Genomic DNA, 19,451 nt, shown 5'->3' on the forward strand with positions numbered 1-19,451 from the left:
TTAAACGTGACACTTCTGGAAAAGACTTTAAGTGTGAGTCTAAGCTGAAAAAACACCAGAGTGACCACATGAGAACACACACATACGTACATACGCATACGTACATCCACACAGGTGAGAGGCCTTTTTCTTGTGAAATGTGTGACAAAGATTTTACCCGTAAACACACCTTGATGGTCCATATGAGAACTCACACAGGTGAGAGGCCTTATTCTTGTGAAACATGTGGGAAAACGTTCACAGCAGACTTGAACAAGCATAAGAGAATTCACACAGGTGAGAGGCCGTACACCTGCACCACTTGTGGGAAAAGGTTTATTGACAACTCGGCTTTCAATAGGCACAGAAGAATCCACACAGGTGAGAGGCCGTACACCTGCGACACCTGTGGGAAAACGTTTATTCAGCTATCGGCCCTCAATAAGCACAGAAGAACCCATATAGGTAAGTAGCCTTATCCTTGTGAAATATGTGGGGGAAAGATTCAGATATTCTTACCAGTCCTCAGCACATATGAAAACACACACAGGTGAGAATCCATAAACCTGCAACACCTGTAGGGAAAAAATGTAATGACCAATCAGTTTCAAGCAGGTTTATTAGAATCCACAGGTGAGAAGCTTTGCTGTCATCAGCCACAAACAAAGGGGTTCATCATGAGCAGAGTTAAAGGGACAACGAGGAGTTTTGGAAAAGCGATCATTTTCACACTACATTTATGAGCCTCCGTGCGCACCATGAAATCCTTTGACCGGCGCAAGACAGACTCATGTTTTCATTCATCAAGAATTAAAGTCAGAGGTTCAAAGAGGTTCACATACCGTCGTAGTTCCGACCATAAACGGCGATTCGGCTGCGTTATTCTCATGACTCGCCACAAAACCGAAAGTAAGGAAACGCTGGTCGGCTCAACCAGCATTTCCAATATCCAATAACAAAATAACGATAGAGACAAAACGATATATTTATCGAAAATGGGCCCATTAACAAGTGTGGGTAGCGGAGATTCATCCACATTAACGTCAGACTTTTTTATAACCAAATAGAAACTCCTCCTTGTCCCTTTAAGGATCCAAATATGACACTTTCCTGTTCTTCTCACCATATGTATTTTTATTCTTACTTTCATCTTTATGTTTATTAGACTTTGCATTTAGGCTACTATGAAGTTTGTATTGTTGTTAATAAAGGTCTTTATTCTCACTCAGTCGTCCTGTTGTGTTCTTTTGAAAAACTATTGAATCCAGAAGGTATGAGACTGATGAAGGAGATAATGTTGTCCTCTCTGAGGACTGGTGAAACCCTGTTAACAAGGAAGTTCTGTTCATAGATTGTGGTGTATGTGCAACATGTGGGAACAGAGTAAGTGATGTGTCAGTCAGTGAACAGTAGAACTCACTCGGGTGAGAAGCTGCACCTCTGTCACATCTGTGGAGGAAGCTTCAGTCGGACGACACGTAAGACATAATGATCCATACAGATAAAAAGTCATAGACTGACTGAACATGTGGGATAGATTTCACACTTTATTGGGAGTTCACAGACGACTTGAAGCGGTTTGGAAAAATCCTTGTTTTACTTTGAGTTTAATGTGATGGATAAAGCATTTTTAATATAGAAATGTTGGCCTTCTGAAAACTATGTCCATCTATAATCAATCAATACTTGGTTGGGGTTGAACTACTGGAAATTGACTTTTCTGTGATTTGTTAATGGTGAGAACCCCCCCCCCCAGGGGGAAATTCCTCTCTTTTTTGGTCCTGACCCGTTTGCATCGTTGCTCTAGTGCTTAAAGCAGAAGTAAGTGGTCCGGTCGTTTTCGCTAATGCTGCGTTCCAGGCAGGCTTTTGAAATCGTAAATTACAGCTTGTCACAACTTACGACTTTGTAGCGTTCCAGACAACCCACTCGTGTTTTTCCGACCTGTTTTACCGGTGAAAGTCACTATAACGGCCACTCGTAACTTCCGACCCGTGAACTTATACCAGATCGAACTGGTATGACTTCACGGTCGGAAAAATACGAGTTTCCTTGAACGCACCATAACAGTCCTCGTCCCTACGTCGCCACATTCACAGCGTCCCTTGGCTGCACACACAGCCCTGCATGCCGTTCTCTCTCCTCATTGGATAAAAACTGTAGGATACAATAAATGTTTTCTCCTCGGCTCAGAGCAGAGCAGAGGAACTGACAGACCCGTGTTTCAGACCAAACACTCTATGTAAGTGATTGCTGTCGGAAGATATAACTATTTAAGACTTATATTAACACAAATATATCACTTACTTCTGCTTTAATTTTGTGGTGAACATAGGTTCAACAGACAAACATTTTAATTCACTGTATTAATGTGGTGGGTGTTGAGTAAAATTTTACTTTTAAAAAGAATGGAATGAAATCATTATCCACACTGAACACCTGAATAAATCAAGTCCTTAGATTCCTTCATTTTGTGATGTTTAAATTACCAGCCAACTATTTTTAATTCAATATGTTAACGGGATTGTGTTGTCTTGATAACTTTGTTGAATAATATTACTTACGAAATTATGTTGAAATAATGTATGTATCATGAAATGTTATAATTCCACTTTGGTCATCACGGCCGACGCAAAGAGACGGAAAGAAAAATGAGACGGAAAGAAAAACATTTCACGTTCCCCACCGGAACCTCACTGGTGTGACACCCAGCGGAAGTAAACAAAGACCACGCGCTAGCAGCGTTATCTGCATGGTTATCAGTGTGTCTGAGTCAGCTTGAAGACGGTCGCTGTGGTCGTATCTCAGAGAAATATTTCAGTGTGGATGAAGCAACGATGTCTTCAGTTGAGTCTCTGAGAGAGTTTGTCACCGAGCGACTAACTGCTGCTGCTGAAGAAATATTCAGAGTCTTTAAACAAACTGTCGTCGAGTACGAGGAGGAGATCCATCGTCAGCGCAGACTGCTGGATATCGTCCTAAAACCAGAGATAAAGCTCCACAGGACAGGTCTGTATAACCAGGAAGGACTAACTAACACAGTGATGTGACTCAACTTTTTCAAGTCATAACAAAAATCAAAGGGCCACTGCTGCATGGGCCATGACATCCATGTACTGTAAGCGGGTGGGGAAAACCTTATGTTGTCTCTTAAGTTCCTTGTTTAAAGCACTTTGAGCTGCTGTGGGCATGAAAAGTGCTTTACAAATAAAGCCTGATTGATTGATACAGATGTCCAATTTCAACAAAAAAGGGCCGGGGTTTGGCAAGAAAATGAGCAAACAAAGGACAAAGAAAATTTCTCCGTTCCTCTCCAGCGCCATTAACGGGGCCACATGAAGCAAAACACAAATAATAAACGTGAACACATCTAGACAATAACAAACAAACAGAATACTGGCAGAAATCTAATCATAATGAAATCAAATAAATTGATTCAGAATAATCAAAACAAAATACTAACAATAAATGAATAGCTCCAACATAGGATTTGGACAAGTTTATGAGTGAGTTGCTTTAGGACAAAGGGCCGAACCTGGATCAGAGTTTTTCCATTATGGTCTAATTCTCATGTCTCCCTGTTGTTCCAGAGTTCTAATCTAATAATGACCGTAGGAGCCAAATTGGTCGTTTTCTTTGTTTTATAGTGTTGTACACATTTTGTGCCAGTAGGTGGCGATCTCTGTTCAGATGCTCTGAGTCGATAAATGGAGGTGGGTAATCAGTGCAGGTGCGCACGCTGAGGAACTCATTCGGTTTTGACCGTGCCATGCCACAGGTCAGAGAATGTGTTGATTGTGTTAGTGAGTATTTGAGTCGGCTGTATGAATACATCTGCAACAAAAAGAGTATTGATTGCCTAGATAGTTGCTGTGTTATGCACTTAGGCTACACCTGCTACACCTATACACTTACATACTGGCACGCGTAAAGCCTTTTAACCCGTCAGCGTGCGTCGATAGTTACAAAGGGCGACTAATGACATCAAATAAATTAAATCAGAATAATCAAAACTAAATACTAACTAAACTAAATACCAAACTAAGCAACACCAAATACTAATAATAAATAAATAGCACCATCATCCATGATGATCTAATTCTCATGTCTCCTTGTAGTTCCAGAGTACCTACAGCAACATGTCTGTCAGGAGGAGTTTGTTCTCTCCAGTCTGGAGCAGGAGGAGCCAGAGCCTCCACAGATTAAAGAGGAAGAGGAGGAGGTCTGCAGCAGTCAGGAGGGAGAGCAGCTGCTACTGAAGCAGGAGACTGACACCTTTATATTGACTCCTACTCATGAGGGAAGTGACCACAGAGAACCAGAACCAACCAGTGACCAGCAGCTCCTCTCTCACAGCTCTGCTGTAGCTGAGAGCCAACATCAGGAAGGAAGTGGACATGTAGACCCAGAACCACCTGGAAATGTACAGACACAACCAAAGAAGAGACGTCGCACAAGTGACAGTGACGGTGTACGTAGTCACGCAGGTGAAGGACCTTATTTGTGTGTAAAATGTGGGAAAGGTTTTATGCATCAAATAAACTTAAACATCCATTGGAGAATGCACGCCAGTGAGAAGCCATACACCTGCAAAACCTGTTGGAAAAAGTTTACTCACAAGTCACATTTGATTAGGCATACAAGAATCCACACAGGTGAGAAGCCGTTCACCTGCAACACCTGTGGGAAAAAGTTTACTGAACGGTCAGATTTGCTTAGGCATACAAGAATCCACACAGGTGAGAGGCCTTTTTTTTGTGAAATATGTGACAAAGATTTTATCCGTGAAGAAAGCTTGGTGAGTCATATGAGAACTCACACAGGTGAGAAGCCATACACCTGCAAAACCTGTCGGAAAAAGTTTACTCACCAGTCACATTTGATTAGGCATACAAGAATCCACACAGGTGAGAAGCCGTTCACCTGCAACACCTGTGGGAAAAAGTTTACTGACCGGTCTTCTTTGAATAGGCATACAAGAATCCACACAGGTGAAAAGCCGTTCACCTGCAACACCTGTGGGAAAAAGTTTACTGACCGGTCAGATTTGAATAGGCATACAAGAATCCACACAGGTGAGAAGCCTTATTCTTGTGATATATGTGGGGAAAAATTCAGTTATCTGTACCAATCTGCGGCCCATAAAAAAAGACATTAAGGTGAAAAACTATAAGTCTGTAACACCTGTAGGGAACATTTGTAGTGAACAATCAGTATTAAGTAGGTTTATTAAAAACCACACAGGTGAGAAGCAGGTATGTCATCAGTCCCGGCACAAACTAATAAAGCACACACTTCCTTCCCACCACCAAACCAAACCATTAAATTGACCAGAACACCAAGTGTCCAATTGGCCTTCAGTAGGTAGATAGATAAAACCTGCACAAACAAAATGGAGAAAATAATTTATCCCCATTTTGTAATAGGAAGATGGATGTTGATATTAGACAATTACATGTAACACCAATAAGCGTTCAAATTTAAAAACTTTAAAAATACCTACAAAATCAACAGTACATGCTACAGTGTTGAAACTTTAACCAAACTGTAGCCCCAATACTCCTGAAACTTTTGTCCACTTAAACTCATTACAAATTATGAAGTCCAGTTTTTTTTTGAAAAACTGTAAAACCTACATAATCTCCTCACACAATTTTTGCTCAATTGTCGCCAAACTTGCTAGAGAGCACCTTTAGACCGTCCTCCACAAAACTTGTTTCTCAGATTTTTGATTTATCAAAAATTAAGTCTACAGTGCATCAAAATGTTTGACTGTAAACATAGGCCTAACATCCAATTCTTGCTAAATACATTTTTAATCTTTCTGAAAAAAAATGGAGAATATTTTGGACTCATAGTTGATGAAGTTCTGCTCTCATGGGAACAACTGCAGTCAATGTAAGAGTGGTATTTTTAAACTGTAGTCAGTGTTGTAGTTAAGTAATCTCTTTAGTCACACTCGGTTGTCCTGTTGTGTTCTTTTGAGGTTAAAATATGAGATTAATGACAGTATTCAACAAAGTAATCAAATAATTTACTTTCTGAGGACCAATAATCTGTCTGAACAATTAAATTTCTAAATTATTTTTGTTTTTGTGATCTTGCTCTCCCCGGTCATAGTGGTAATTTCAGTCTCACAGGATCTGGCATTTGCTTTTGATATAGCAAGCCAATGATTTCTTGTATTTCAGTTTTAATCTCATCCATCTGTTCTTGCCTACCCAGACTGCATTATACACACTGAACACCTAAATAAAACAAGTCATTTCTGGCTCTAATGCTTCATTGAACTAAACATACTAACACTATGTACTGTATACCAGCCAAATATTATTCTTTAATTCACGACTTGGCTGTGTTGATCATATCACTTTGTTGAATAATTTTGTATTTAAAAAATTAGAGCGTATGTATAATGAAACATTATTATTTCACTTTCGTCACAGCCTGGGTGATTTTTTGTCTGTCATACCTAGATTTACAATACATAGACAGTGACGTTTTCCGGTTTACTTCTGAGAACCATCGAAACTTTGAGGCGGATAGAATAATTGACCTTTCGCAAAAGCTCCGCCCCCCTTAGTTACTGTTGCTAGCCCGACAAGCTTCTCGACGCTGCCCGAGTGTCAACAGTAGCTGTGTCCCAATTCAGGGGCTGCAGCCTTCGGAGGACCCAGCCTACGCGGTCTCCGGAGGCAACGGCTTCGGAGGCTCCTCCGGGGGCCGCATCAACGGTCGGTAAATGGGACGGTCTAGCCTTCAGAGCATTTCCTGATCCGAACGTAAACAACGGCCTAACGTAAACAACGGCCGGACGTTAAACATTTAAAAGTGCCGCTTGTAACGGCTCTACCGCTCCTCCGCTCCTCCACCCCTCACTTTTTTTTTTTTTTTTTTTAAAGAAGTAGAATCAATACAAGGGCAGTTATCATTAATATACTAATAAACAAACCATTGAACAGCAGCCAGGGGGGTAGGCTTCAGACTATTAAGTGAATAGAGAATAAAGAGCACAAGTAATGTGTTTTCATAGCTTTCTTATTAAAACTTGTCACACACACCTCTGCTCCTCACCTGTGCAGCCAGAGCAGAGCAGAGCTCAGCAGCGGGCGGCCACACCTCCGAGCCGGCCACAGAGCCGGGTTACCGTGGCTACAGCACAGAGCTGCTCCGTTCGATAGCTAACGGCTAGGTTGCTAATAACAACAACGGTGCAGCAAAGCATCTTGGGATACGGGAGGCCGCGAAGGATGGTAGCGGTGCATCCTCCGAATGCAGGGGAAAGGAGGACGCATTTGGAGGCTGCATTTGGAGGACCCTTCGAATTTAGACGAATTGGGACAGCCTTCGCGCAGCGCTGTGACGTAATCGGCCTTCAAATGCACCCTCCGAAGGCTGCAGCCCCTGAATTGGGACACAGCTAGTGTTTTTATTGAGAGTGAGGAGTCACGTGACGATGGTCGGCCATGATGGAAGGAGACGCTATCGGTTGCCAGGGGCAACGTCATCAGAACAGCACAGAGACGGACTAAATTCTAGCTCTTTTTTGCGCCAACAGATCAACAAATTACTAGAAAGAATAAGGAGAAAGTAAATCACTGAAGCAGTTTTTAACACAGCAGTGATTTCCGGCATTGTAAAACAGTAAATTACGGAGTAGACGATTTTGTTTTGCCCATAGACTAGTAAGGCTGTTGCCACCGGAATCCTTCCATCATGGCGGAGAAGGGGGGCGGGGCTCTGACATGGATGTATTGGGGCTCTGAGCTGTGACGACAACTCCTCACTCTCAATATTGAGCGTCAGAGTCTCAGAGGCATATGAGCGCTATATTTATGAATATTAATAATCACTAAACATTCTGACACCACTACAAAATTGCGTGGTCACAATGTAAACATAATGGTGATCAAAATACGGCTTTTATCGATTCATAAATTGCATCATGTGGCGCATCTGCAAGAGAATATACGGGTAACAGGACGTGGTGTTTGTGTCGCGGACCGAGACCAGAGCTTCTTCTTTTCTTTTTTTCTCCCCACCGAGAGGATTCAATCTGTAGAAGTACGCTATAGTAGGCTACAGTGTTTCCTCATAGGTACAGCTCCTTCTGTTTTTTTATGTCGCAAATACACTGCTGCATGTCTTCCGTTCATTCATCTCCTCATACGGTGGCCCTGAAGTGCAAAACACAACGGCAAATCGGACAACAACGGCAAAAGAGAAAACACAAGACAAAAAGAGAAAACACAACGGCAAAAGAGAAAACACAACACAAAAAGAGAAAACACAACGGCAAATCATAAAACACAAGACAAAAAGAGAAAACACAAGACAAAAAGAGAAAACACAAGACAAAAAGAGAAAACACAACGGCAAAAGAGAAAACACAAGACAAAAAGAGAAAACACAACGGCAAAAGAGAAAACACAACACAAAAAGAGAAAACACAACACAAAACAGAAAACACAACGACAAATTACTAAACAACGGCAAATCAGAAAACACAAAAGCAAAACATTTTGGGCAATACATAGCGGCCTCTGTGCTAGTCCCGCTTGTCTGTCGCGCTGGCGGTGTTGTCTTTCCGGTTCAAAGCACGGACCAGTTCTTTTGTCCAATCAGCCACGATTCATGTCGCCGAGGGTACCTACCTTTTCCGGTTTGGTTAATGTCGTTGTGTCTGATTTGCCGTTGTGTTTTGCACTTCAGGGCCACCACACATAGCGCTGTTTGTTATTGACATTCACACACAGAGCTAGAGAGAGAGAGAGAAGCGTGCATGCTGCAGCAGTGCGTGGTGAAAGTTAAAGTTGTAAGGTCCGATCCCCCCCTTAAAAACAAATCCTAGAGGAAACACTGTAGTAGTGAGTGATTTGGGATGCAGCCCTAGTCCTGCTAGCTTACCTTGGAGCAGATGGAGGCTGTGTATGCTTGTTTATTTTCATGACATTTAGCTGGGAGTGGGAGAAGGGTCCGGCTGCGGGCTGCGGGGGGCTTCCACACGGTTTGACCAAGGGGGCAGTTGTCAGTCTGAGAAGTGAAGCTATATATCTATATTGTATCTTGATATTTTCTTGCTAACCCTGACCCTCCAGTTGAACTGGAAACATACTTTTTAAAAAATATATTTTTAAAGCAGAAGTAAGCGATCTGGTCGTTTTGGCTAATGCTGCGTTCTCTATCGTATGAGAATATCTCTCCACCACATATAGAATATATGTTATGGGATTTACTGACATTCTAGCAGCTGACGTGAAAACTTCTTTAAGACACACCACGCCTACCGTGGCTTCCCCTGCGCCCTATAAATGGACCCAGCTGCGCAGGGATCAGCTGATCCTCTGATTTTCACTGCAGATCAGACGGCGTGAGAACGAAAGAGACAGAAGAAACGAATTGTGTGAGAGAGGGAGTTGATCGGTGGCTTTTTGTGCATCCACATACCTTCGGGTAGAGAGCTGGTCTGTGTTGGACTCCTCTCAGGGTGAAAAGTCGCTTTTGCTCCCTTACATTTCTTGGGGAAGAGGAGTTGAGCTGGGGGTACTGAGCGTACAGTTGGTCTGAGGAAGCGACGAAGTCGCGGGTGCAGCCAGCGTCCTCTCTCATATCTCCTTTTTCCCTTTTGTGTGGGGAAGTTGTCCATTAGGAGGATTGTGCCGTGTAGGTACAGCTGGCCGGAGAAGCGACAAGTCGCGGGCACGGCCAGCACTTTCTTCCTGGGCGGCTTTCTTGCCATTAAAAAAAAAACAAACAAACAAAAAAAAAACAAAACGCTTCCGCGCATTGTGTTGTGTCGGGGAGCGGCACAACAGCGGCAAAAGCGTCCGTTCCCTCCCTATATCCAAGTTAATTCTTGTGGGTAGCATAATACACAAAAACGAACAAGAAGTGAAACAATAACAAACTTTCCACCATAAACTTTTCCGGGTCACGTGACGGTGACGTCACCGCCATGACGAGTCGGGAGAGTCCATTATGCCTGGGTTGTGGGGGGAAGATCCCCATAGATGATTCCCATGACTTGTGTGTTTATTGCTTGGGGGGGGAGCATGCATGGGCAGCACGGGAGGATCCGGCTGCATGTATGAGTTGCTTTTGCATGTCAGCAAGGCAAAGGGAAGCACGCTGCCGGTTGTTTCAGAAACAGGGCATAATAAGGGAGACCCCTGGTGTAGGCTTGCAGGCCACCAAGCGGTTCAAGCCTGCAGCTGCAGAAATGGGGCAGGCTGGCACGGTTTCCGCTCCAGGCCCCTTCACTGTGCGAACAGTGGGGGGGGTGCGGTCTGTGTGCTGTGTCCCAGCCGAGGTGGTGCATTCGCCCCCAGGGCCCTCATATGATGAACGCCCCGCATCCCCCTTCATAGATGTGGAGGGTGATGACGAGGAGGCAAGTGTTTCCCTGTTTCCTTCAGATGAGGAGGATGTGTTTGCTGCTGACCAGCAAGAGGAGGGGGAGCTTGAGGAGAAGCGGTCACCTCTCCTGCAAGGTCTTATTAGTAGGGCAGCAACTGCTCTTGGTGTGGAGATGCCGACTATACAGGGGCTCGGCCCTTCACGATTTGATGATGACAAAGGGGGGTCTCAACCTTCAACGCGCTTCTTGGTGCCCCTCCTCTCAGACTTTGAGGAGGTGGTCAGGAAGCAATTTAAAACACCACGGGCAATGGGTCACTGGTCCGGCCTCTGTCGGGCCATGACTGCGGTTCACGCTCCAGAGAGGATTGGTTGTGGGCCGCCACCCTCCGTGGACGCAGCTTTGGCAGCTCTGGTGGCTCCCTCAAAGTCAGTTCTGGGGAAAGGGAAGAGCCGGAGCAAAAACTGCAACGCGATGGATGGGTTGCTAGAGAGGATGCATGGGGCTATGGCAGTTCAGACGAAACTGGCCAACACGGCGGCCATATTGTCCCTGTATCAGCGGCACTTAGTCCAGCAGCTTTCAGAGGAGTGTGGGGGGCAGCTAGTAGAGGAACTGCAGCAGGTCTCCTCACTTCTCCCCAAGCTCATGAGAGAGCAAGGGGAGGCAGCTGGCAAGGCCTTGTCAGGTCTCTGGCAAGCACGTCGTCATCTGTGGTTGTCACAGTCCCAGTTGCAGCCGGAAGACAGGGCATGTCTTCTCAGGCTGCCTGTGGAACCGACAGCTATGTTTGGGCCGGATGCGACAGCCATGATCCAGCAGGCGCAGGAGGCTCGTCGTGCGGCTCGAGAGATGACAAATGCCCTGAGGCAGACCACAGGCTGGCAGGAGGTGCGTAGGCCACAGCAAGGGCACCAACAGCAGCAACAAGCCAGTCAGGCCCAGCCAGATCTGAGGGTCCGGCTGGATGCAGTGCGGCGTGGCAGGAAAGGACCGAGAGGGCGCGGGGGCAAGGCACCCCAGGGCCCCAAGTCCCAGTCCTGACGCCAATTTTTCCCCTGTCGGCCCAAACCCTCAGGGGCCTCATGCAGAAGCATGGGAGTCCTTGGGGGTGGACCCCTGGGTCGTTTCAACAATGACCCAGGGCTATCGCCTTCAGTTTTTGTGCGCCCCTCCTGTGACTTCAGTACCTGCTTTTACCATGGTTGCAGATCACCAGCGCAGAGAGATCTTGCGCTCAGAGGTTTCCACTCTCCTGGACAAGAGGGCCATCAGAGAAGTGGATCACGGCGACAGGCGGGCAGGGTTCTATTCACGTTATTTTCTGATCCCAAAACGCGATGGGACACTCCGGCCTATTTTGGACCTCAGGGGTCTGAACAAGTTTCTTCGACCCCTGAAGTGCAAGATGTTGTCCATTCCACGGGTGAAGCAGGCGGTTCTTGTGGGAGACTGGTTCGCAACAGTCGACCTCAAGGACGCGTATTTCCAGATTCCAATCTGGGAGGGCCACAGAAGATTCCTCAGGTTTGCCTTCGACGGCAAAATCTTCGAATTCTGTGTCCTCCCCTTTGGGATATCGCTGGCTCCCCGCACCTTTACCAGGTGCATGGATGCGACCTTGGGGCCTCTGCGGGTGCAGGGCCTCAGGATATTGAATTACCTGGACGATTGGCTCATATGCGCTCAGACAGAGGAGCAGTGTCGCCGTCATGTCCAGATGTTGTTGGTGCACATCCAGTACCTGGGTCTGCGCATCAACGAAAAGAAATGCAGTTTGCAACCATCTCAGGCCACCCAGTTCCTGGGCATGTGGCTGGATGCCAGGACTGGGTTGGTCACGTTGACTCAGGTCAGACAGGATTCCCTCAAGGATTGTCTGGAGAGGTTTCACCTGGGGGCCGGGGTCACATGGAAGCTGTGTCTTCGCCTCCTAGGTCTCATGGCCGCTGCTGTACAGGTGGTGCCGCTAGCTCTCCTGCACATGCGGCCTGTACAGAGGTACCTGTACGGTTTGGGGCTCTGCCCACAGAGGAATCTGCGGGCGTCGGTGCTCATTACCGGGAAGCTGTGCACAGCTCTCAGGTGGTGGAACGTCCCAGAGAACTTGGCGAGAGGCAGCAGGCTGGGCCCAGTGCTGCGCCGCCAGGTGGTCTCGGTGGATGCATCCCTCGATGGGTGGGGTGCTATCCACGAAGGCAGGGGGACCAGTGGGCGTTGGGGAGCCCTATGGCAGGGCCGCCATATCAACGCCTTGGAGTTGAGGGCAATCCACCTGGCCCTGGTGCATTTCCTGCCAGTGCTGCAGGGCTGCCACGTGCTTATAAGAACCGACAGCACCACAGCAGCTGCATACGTCAACAGGCAGGGAGGCATGGGCTCTCTACACCTGTGCAAGATAGCACACAGACTGTGGACGTGGGCATACAAACGGTTCCTTTCACTCAGGGCAATGCATGTGCCTGGAGTGGTGAATGTGGCGGCGGACCTCCTTTCCAGGAGGGGGCCGCATCCAGGGAACTGGAGGCTGCATCCAGCAGTGGTGGAGCAGATCTGGCGCCGCTTTGGAGTGGCGGTGGCCGACCTGTTCGCCTCGAGCGAGAATGCTCACTGCCCACTGTTTTACTCCATCGGGAGGGATTCGCCGCCACTGGGTTGCGATGCCATGGCACACCAGTGGCCTCAGAGGCTGCTTTATGCGTTTCCCCCATTCAGCCTCCTGCCCAACCTGCTGCAGAGGATCAGTCAGGAGGACGTTCAGGTGATTCTGGTGGCGCCGGACTGGCCACACATGACGTGGTTTTCATGGGTGACACCACTGGTGCAACCCTCCGAGGGGGCAGACGGGCTGCAATGGTCAGCGCTGTGCCCGGTTAGGGCGCTAAAGATCTATATTCAACGTACAGCTGCATTCAGGACGACTGATCAGTTGTTTGTCTGTTTCCAGCCTCAGCGTCGGGGGAAGCCGGTTTCTAAGGCTGGGCTTTCTCACTGGGTCGTGGATGCTATCCACCGTGCATACAGTGAGACGGGTGAGCCAGTGCCGGAGGGAGTGAAAGCGCACTCTACGCGGGGCGTATCCACCTCCTGGGCCTTGTGGCGTGGGGCGGCCCTCTCAGAGGTGTGTGCAGCCGCCACATGGGCAACGCCAAATACTTTTACCAGGTTTTATAGTTTGAACGTGGCCGCCAGTACCTCCTTTGGGGAGCGTGTGCTGGGGGCCAGGTCGACCTGAGGATTTATTCACTGTGCCCCTGGGCCAGTTGGCCTCGGGCCTGGCCAGGGTGATGTCAAGATCCTTGTCAGTGGACTGGCAGAGTGCCGGCCATCTGAGTGGCCTCTTCCTTGCACCCAGCCCTTGCGTCTGGCGGGGTTGGTTGTGCGGGGATCATGTACAGGGGGTGGTGGCACGTAGCGTCTTGCGGTGTCGCCGCCATGAGTACATCCATTTGTATATAGTTTGGGGTGATTTTGTACACACTGTAAATTTAGTGCACCCGGGGTGGGGACGTCTCATTCGAAACTACCTCATGGGGTTACTATGGGGGCGGTGTCTGCTCTGTCTCCTTGGGACCCTCACGGTGTGTCTTACAGAGCCCATAACATATATTCTATATGTGGTGGAGAGATATTCTCATACGATAGAGAACGTGGGGTTACAGTGTAACCCCGGTTCTCTGAGAATAGAGAATATCTCTCCACATCGAGGCCGCTCGGGACCCGTTCAAATCAGAGTGAATCAGCTGATCCCTGCGCAGCTGGGTCCATTTATAGGGCGCAGGGGAAGCCACGGTAGGCGTGGTGTGTCTTAAAGAAGTTTTCACGTCAGCTGCTAGAATGTCAGTAAATCCCATAACATATATTCTATATGTGGTGGAGAGATATTCTCTATTCTCAGAGAACCGGGGTTACACTGTAACCGTTCCAGGCAGGCTTTTGAAACCGTAAATTGCAGCTTCAAGTCACAACTTAAGACTTTGTAGTGTTCCAGGCAACCCACTCGTGTTTTTCCGACCTGTTTTACCTGTGAAAGTCACTATAACGGCCACTCGTAACTTCCGACCCGTGAACTCGTACCAGATCGAACTGGTACGACTTCACAGGTCGGAAAAACACGAGTTACAAGTTGCCTTGAATGCACCGTAACGTCATATATAATTAAGCCCCAAGAAATAAAGTATGGTCATATGGGAAACTAGAAAATATATAGGTTCCTCCTGGTATACTCACTTTTAAATTATATTTACCTACATTATATAAAATAAAGCCCCAAAAAATAAAGTATATATCAATTGTTCTGTGCCCTGCCCTGAACGGGTTTCGAACCCGGGTCTCCAACACCGCGGGCGACGATGCTAACCATCTCGCCAAAAGCTCAACGGGCACTCTGCACATTGGTTACCACGTCTTTTAAGGGTGAGTGAGTTTAACTCGAGTACCGCTAACCACCCGCGGACCGCCGTTACACACACACACGGTATGGCCAATTTAGTTTTAATTTTATTCATATATTAAGCCCAGTGTTTGTCCATTATTGACCACTTTTTCTTATTCTTCATGTTTAAAAAAAAAACAACTTCACAAATACATGCTTCCGGTTTATTCGCTTTTATTTTGAAAAGCTTTGAATCAACTTCCGTCCCCACCGTGCAGGTGGCCTCACAGTGCAGGTCTGCAAGGAAGCGCCCTGACAGTGGAGATCTGCAGCCAGACCCTGTTGGTAAAACCAGGAGCAGAGACCCTGTCGTCTATGTCAGTGGTTCCCAACCTGGGGGGCGGGACCCCCCAAGGGGGGCGCCAAAGATCCAGGGGGGGTCGCGAAGCCCTCTTGATTTTAAAGGGTTTAATAATTTTTATGTAATTAAAATGTTAAATAAATGAGTAGGCTAAGCATTTAATTCATATATGTGACAAAATCAACTAAATTCAAGGGCCACATTAAACATTTATTTGTGTATTTAAATAGATAAACAAATAAATTATAGGCCTATATCAATAGATGATTTAATATCAACAGTTTTAAAACATTACATACATAATACAGCAGGGCAATATCAGTCACAATGAATTTGAAAAAACTGCATGGAACAATGAGAAAAAATCTGTGTAAAATTACAACATATTCTTCAGAACTTGTACTTTTAAAAACACAATTATATTTTTAAAAGTACAAGTTCTGGAGAAATATGTTGTAATCATACACAGGTTCTCCTGATTGTTTGTTCCATGCTGTTATTAAATTACTGATGTAAAAGAAGTTATGATATTCCTTATTTTATTTTATTTTACATCGGGGGGGAGGGGGGTCACCAAAGTTTTCAATGGTAAAAATATGGGTCCCTTGAGAAAAAGGTTGGCAACCACTGGTCTATGTTGTTGTCATGATTGTAGCAGGTCAGGACCACCGGGGGAACAACTTCTTCAACCTTTAGTGTTTCTCCTGTTTCCTGTTTAGTTTTACACACAGCTCTTTGTTTGCTTGGTGTGCTGCTTGTGGTTTGTTTTGCTCTGTCTCTCTTCTACTTGTTCCCTCCATCCATCATCTATCACTTACCTGGAGTGGGGTCATGGTGGCAGCAGACTAAGTAGAAGGTCCTAGACATCGCTCTCCCTGGTAACACTCTCCATCTCCTCCTGGGGGGTCCCTAAGCGTTCCCTTTCCAGATGGGATGTATAATCCTTACAATGAGTTCAGGGTCTGTCCTGTAGTCTCCTCCCAGTCGGACAGACCTAGGAGATCTCCAAAAGGAGGTGATGTGACTCTGTAGGATCCTGATCAGGACTGTTAATGGCCACAGTCAGCATTGTTCGTTCAACTTTTTTTTTATTTAATGTTTGGACAAGTTTGTTTTGAGTGTGTTGCTTTAGGACAAAATAAGACCAAACCTAGGTCACAGTTTGTGCATTTTAGTAACCGTTTGTCAAACATATAAAAGTTTCAAATCAAACTTCAAATCATAAAAATTAAAGGGCCACTGCTGCACCATGGGTTGTGGTGTACTTGGATGGGAAAAAACATATTGTTCAATTAAATGTCCAATTTCAACAACGTGATTTATTTGACCAGAAAAGCGAGTAACCTAAGAACAAAGAAAATTCCTACGTGATGCGTATAATCTCTGGTGCCCTTAACGTGGCCAAACAAAACAAGATACAGAGAAAACACCTGAACTAACTGAAATCTAATAATGACTGTAGGAGCCAAATTGGTCATTTTCTTTCTTTTATAGTGTTGTACACATTTTGTGCCAGTATGTGGCGATCACTGTTCAGATGCTCTGACTCGATAAATGGAGGTGGGTAATCAGCGCAGGTGCGCACACTGAGGAACTCATTCGGTTTTGACCGTGCCATGCCGCAGGTCAGAGAATGTGTTGATTGTGTTAGTATTTGAGTCGGCTGTATGAATAAATCTGCAACAAAAAGAGTATTGCCTGGACAGTTGCTGTGTTAAGCACTTAGGCTACACCTGCTACACCTACTGGCACGCGTGCGTCGATAGTGACAAACGGCCACTATAATGACATCAAATAAATTAAATCAGAATAATCAAAACTAAATACTAACTAAACTAAATACCAAACTAAACAACACCAAATACTGACGATAAATAAATAGCTCCATCATCCATGATGATCTAATTCTAATGTCTCCTTGTTGTTCCAGAACACCTACAGCAACATGTCTGTAAGAAGGAGGAGTTTGTTCTCACCAGTCTGGAGCAGGAGGAGCCAGAGCCTCCACAGATTAAAGAGGAAACCTGGAAACCTGAAACTCTGCTACACAGGACAGGTCTGTAAAACCAGAATAGTCTGATTGAGAAGTAACACAGTAGCCAGTTCATTCAGATCTGATTTTGTTCCGTCAAATTCAGCTGCTTTCCCAAAGCGTCTTGTACGAGTTGCAACTGGGGCAGAATCACTTAAATTAGCGGCAGGTTGACCCAGGTCTACGTTTTTTTTTTACTGAGATTTAAATGTCTGATTGTGTGTGTTCTCTGTACTTCCTGTTTCTTCTCCTGAATATGTTGTAATGTCACTGATACTGTCACTTGATCAGACACTTTCTCATCTCTATATGTCTGCTGTTTCACACGACTCCTTCCCCCAATTCCAATCCGCCCCCTAAAGACTCAGGCCCTGAACCCTCACTGACTAAAGTGACGTCAGCTCTAAGTGACAGAGTGTGAGAGTCTGTGAGGGTCCAGATGCTGTAAACATGAATGGAACAGCACTTACCCACTCTCACGACACGTTACCTTGACAACAACATGTTGTTGACTCCGGTCTTGGGCTGATAATTTACGTACTTTCAACGCGCACAAGGTGTGTGAGGGGGACGGACTCAAAACAAAATGTTCCTGGATCAGATCTGATCAAATTATCATCAATAATCACAAACTGCACGTTAATACTGACAGTAAACTTCTTCTTTTTTTCTTTCTTTCTTTTTTCTTTGGTTGTTGCTCCTGTCCATTAACAATAAAGAGAGCGGCGGAGCTCTCTCTGACTACGTGTGGTAATTTACTTTTTTTTTTTTGCGTTCCGACGGCATCTCATGTGTTTGACTTTACAACGCTATGAACTGTGGGTAATTCCCCTACCCAAAGTCAGCATCGGTGCTGACTTACGGTAAGGGGGCAGTAAGGGCTCATTCACTGACTCACTGACTTGATGATCTGACAATGGAACAGCCCTCACACACTCACGGACTTCCCGTGAACGCGCCTCTAAGTCAGTGAGTCCGTGAGGGGTCGGATTGGAATTGGGCCGTCGTTGTTCCAGAGCTCCCACAGCCACTTGTGTGTAAGGAGGAAGAGGAGGAGTTTGTTCTCTCCAGTCTGGAGCAGGAGGAGCCAGAGCCTTCACAGATTAAAGAGGAAGAGGAGGAGGTCTGCAGCAGTCAGGAGGGAGAGCAGCTGCTACTGAAGCAGGAGACTGACACCTTTATGTTGACTCCTACTCATGAGGGAAGTGACCACAGAGAACCTGAACCAACCAGTGACCAGCAGCTCCTCTCTCACAGCTCTGCTGTAGCTGAGAGCCAACATCAGGAAGGAAGTGGACATGTAGACCCAGAACCACCTGTATGTGGGAAAGGTTTTATGCATCAAAAACACTTAGATCTCCATAGGAGAATGCACGAAGGTGAGAAGCCGTACACCTGCAACTCTTGTGGGACAAAGTTTACCAGGAAGGCAGATCTGGTTAGGCATACAAGAATCCACACAAATGAGAGGCCTTTTTCTTGTGAACTGTGTGACAAAGATTTTATCCGTGAAGAACACTTAGTGAGTCACATGAGAACTCACACAGGTGAGAAGCCTTTTACTTGTGAAACATGTGGGAAGAGGTTCGCACATAATGCAAACTTGACGACTCACAGAAGAACCCACAAGAGGCCGTACACCTGCAACACCTGTGGGAAAAAGTTTATTGACAGAAAAACCTTAAATGATCACAGAAGAACCCACACAGGTGAGAAGCCTCATTTATGTGTAATATGTGGAAAAGGTTTTACCCGTCGAATGGGACTGGTGTTGCACATGAGAATCCACACAGGTGAGAAGCCATACACCTGCAAAACCTGTGGGAAAAAGTTTACTGGCCATTCAGATTTGATTAGGCATACAAGAATCCACACAGGTGAGAAGCCTTATTCTTGTGATATATGTGGGGAAAAATTCAGTTATCGGTCCCAATCCGCAGCCCATAAAAAAACACATGAAGATGTAAAACTATAAGTCTGGAACACCTGTAGGGAACATTTGTAGTGAACAATCAGTATTAAGTAGGTTTATTAAAAACCACACAGGTGAGAAGCAGGTATGTCATCAGCCACGGCACAAACTAATAAAGCACACACTTCCTTCCCACCACCAAACCAAACCATTAAATTGACCAGAACACCAAGTGTCCAATTGGCCTTCAGTAGATAAAGCCTGCACAAACAAAATGGAGAAAATCATTTATCCCCATTTTGTAATAGGAAGATGGAGGTTGATATTAGGACAATTATGTGTAACACCAAAAGTTTTTTGTTTTTTTTTAAACAACACAACATTGCATGACCTCTAAAATGTCATTGTCATTGTCCTTCTAATCAAAGAATCACT

General features: G+C 45.8%; 1 protein-coding gene and 1 pseudogene across 1 annotated transcript; both read left to right on the top strand.

Annotated features, from left to right (window-relative positions):
* The first annotated feature begins 68 nt into the window (after window positions 1-68).
* LOC146969773 (uncharacterized) lies at window positions 69-1,468 on the top strand (annotated as a pseudogene).
* Window positions 1,469-2,816: 1,348 nt separating this feature from the next.
* Window positions 2,817-19,188, top strand: LOC146969774 (uncharacterized). Its single transcript, XM_085805337.1, has 3 exons — window positions 2,817-2,988; window positions 4,104-5,054; window positions 18,898-19,188. Exons 1-3 carry the CDS (start codon window positions 2,817-2,819, stop codon window positions 19,077-19,079), a joined length of 1,305 nt encoding a protein of 434 aa, XP_085661463.1. The 3' UTR covers window positions 19,080-19,188.
* The last annotated feature ends 263 nt before the right edge of the window (window positions 19,189-19,451 follow it).

The sequence above is a fragment of the Trachurus japonicus genome, chromosome 17, assembly GCF_045865225.1.
Source record: "Trachurus japonicus isolate A0001 chromosome 17, Traja_1.0".
Classification (NCBI taxonomy): Eukaryota; Metazoa; Chordata; class Actinopteri; order Carangiformes; family Carangidae; genus Trachurus; species Trachurus japonicus.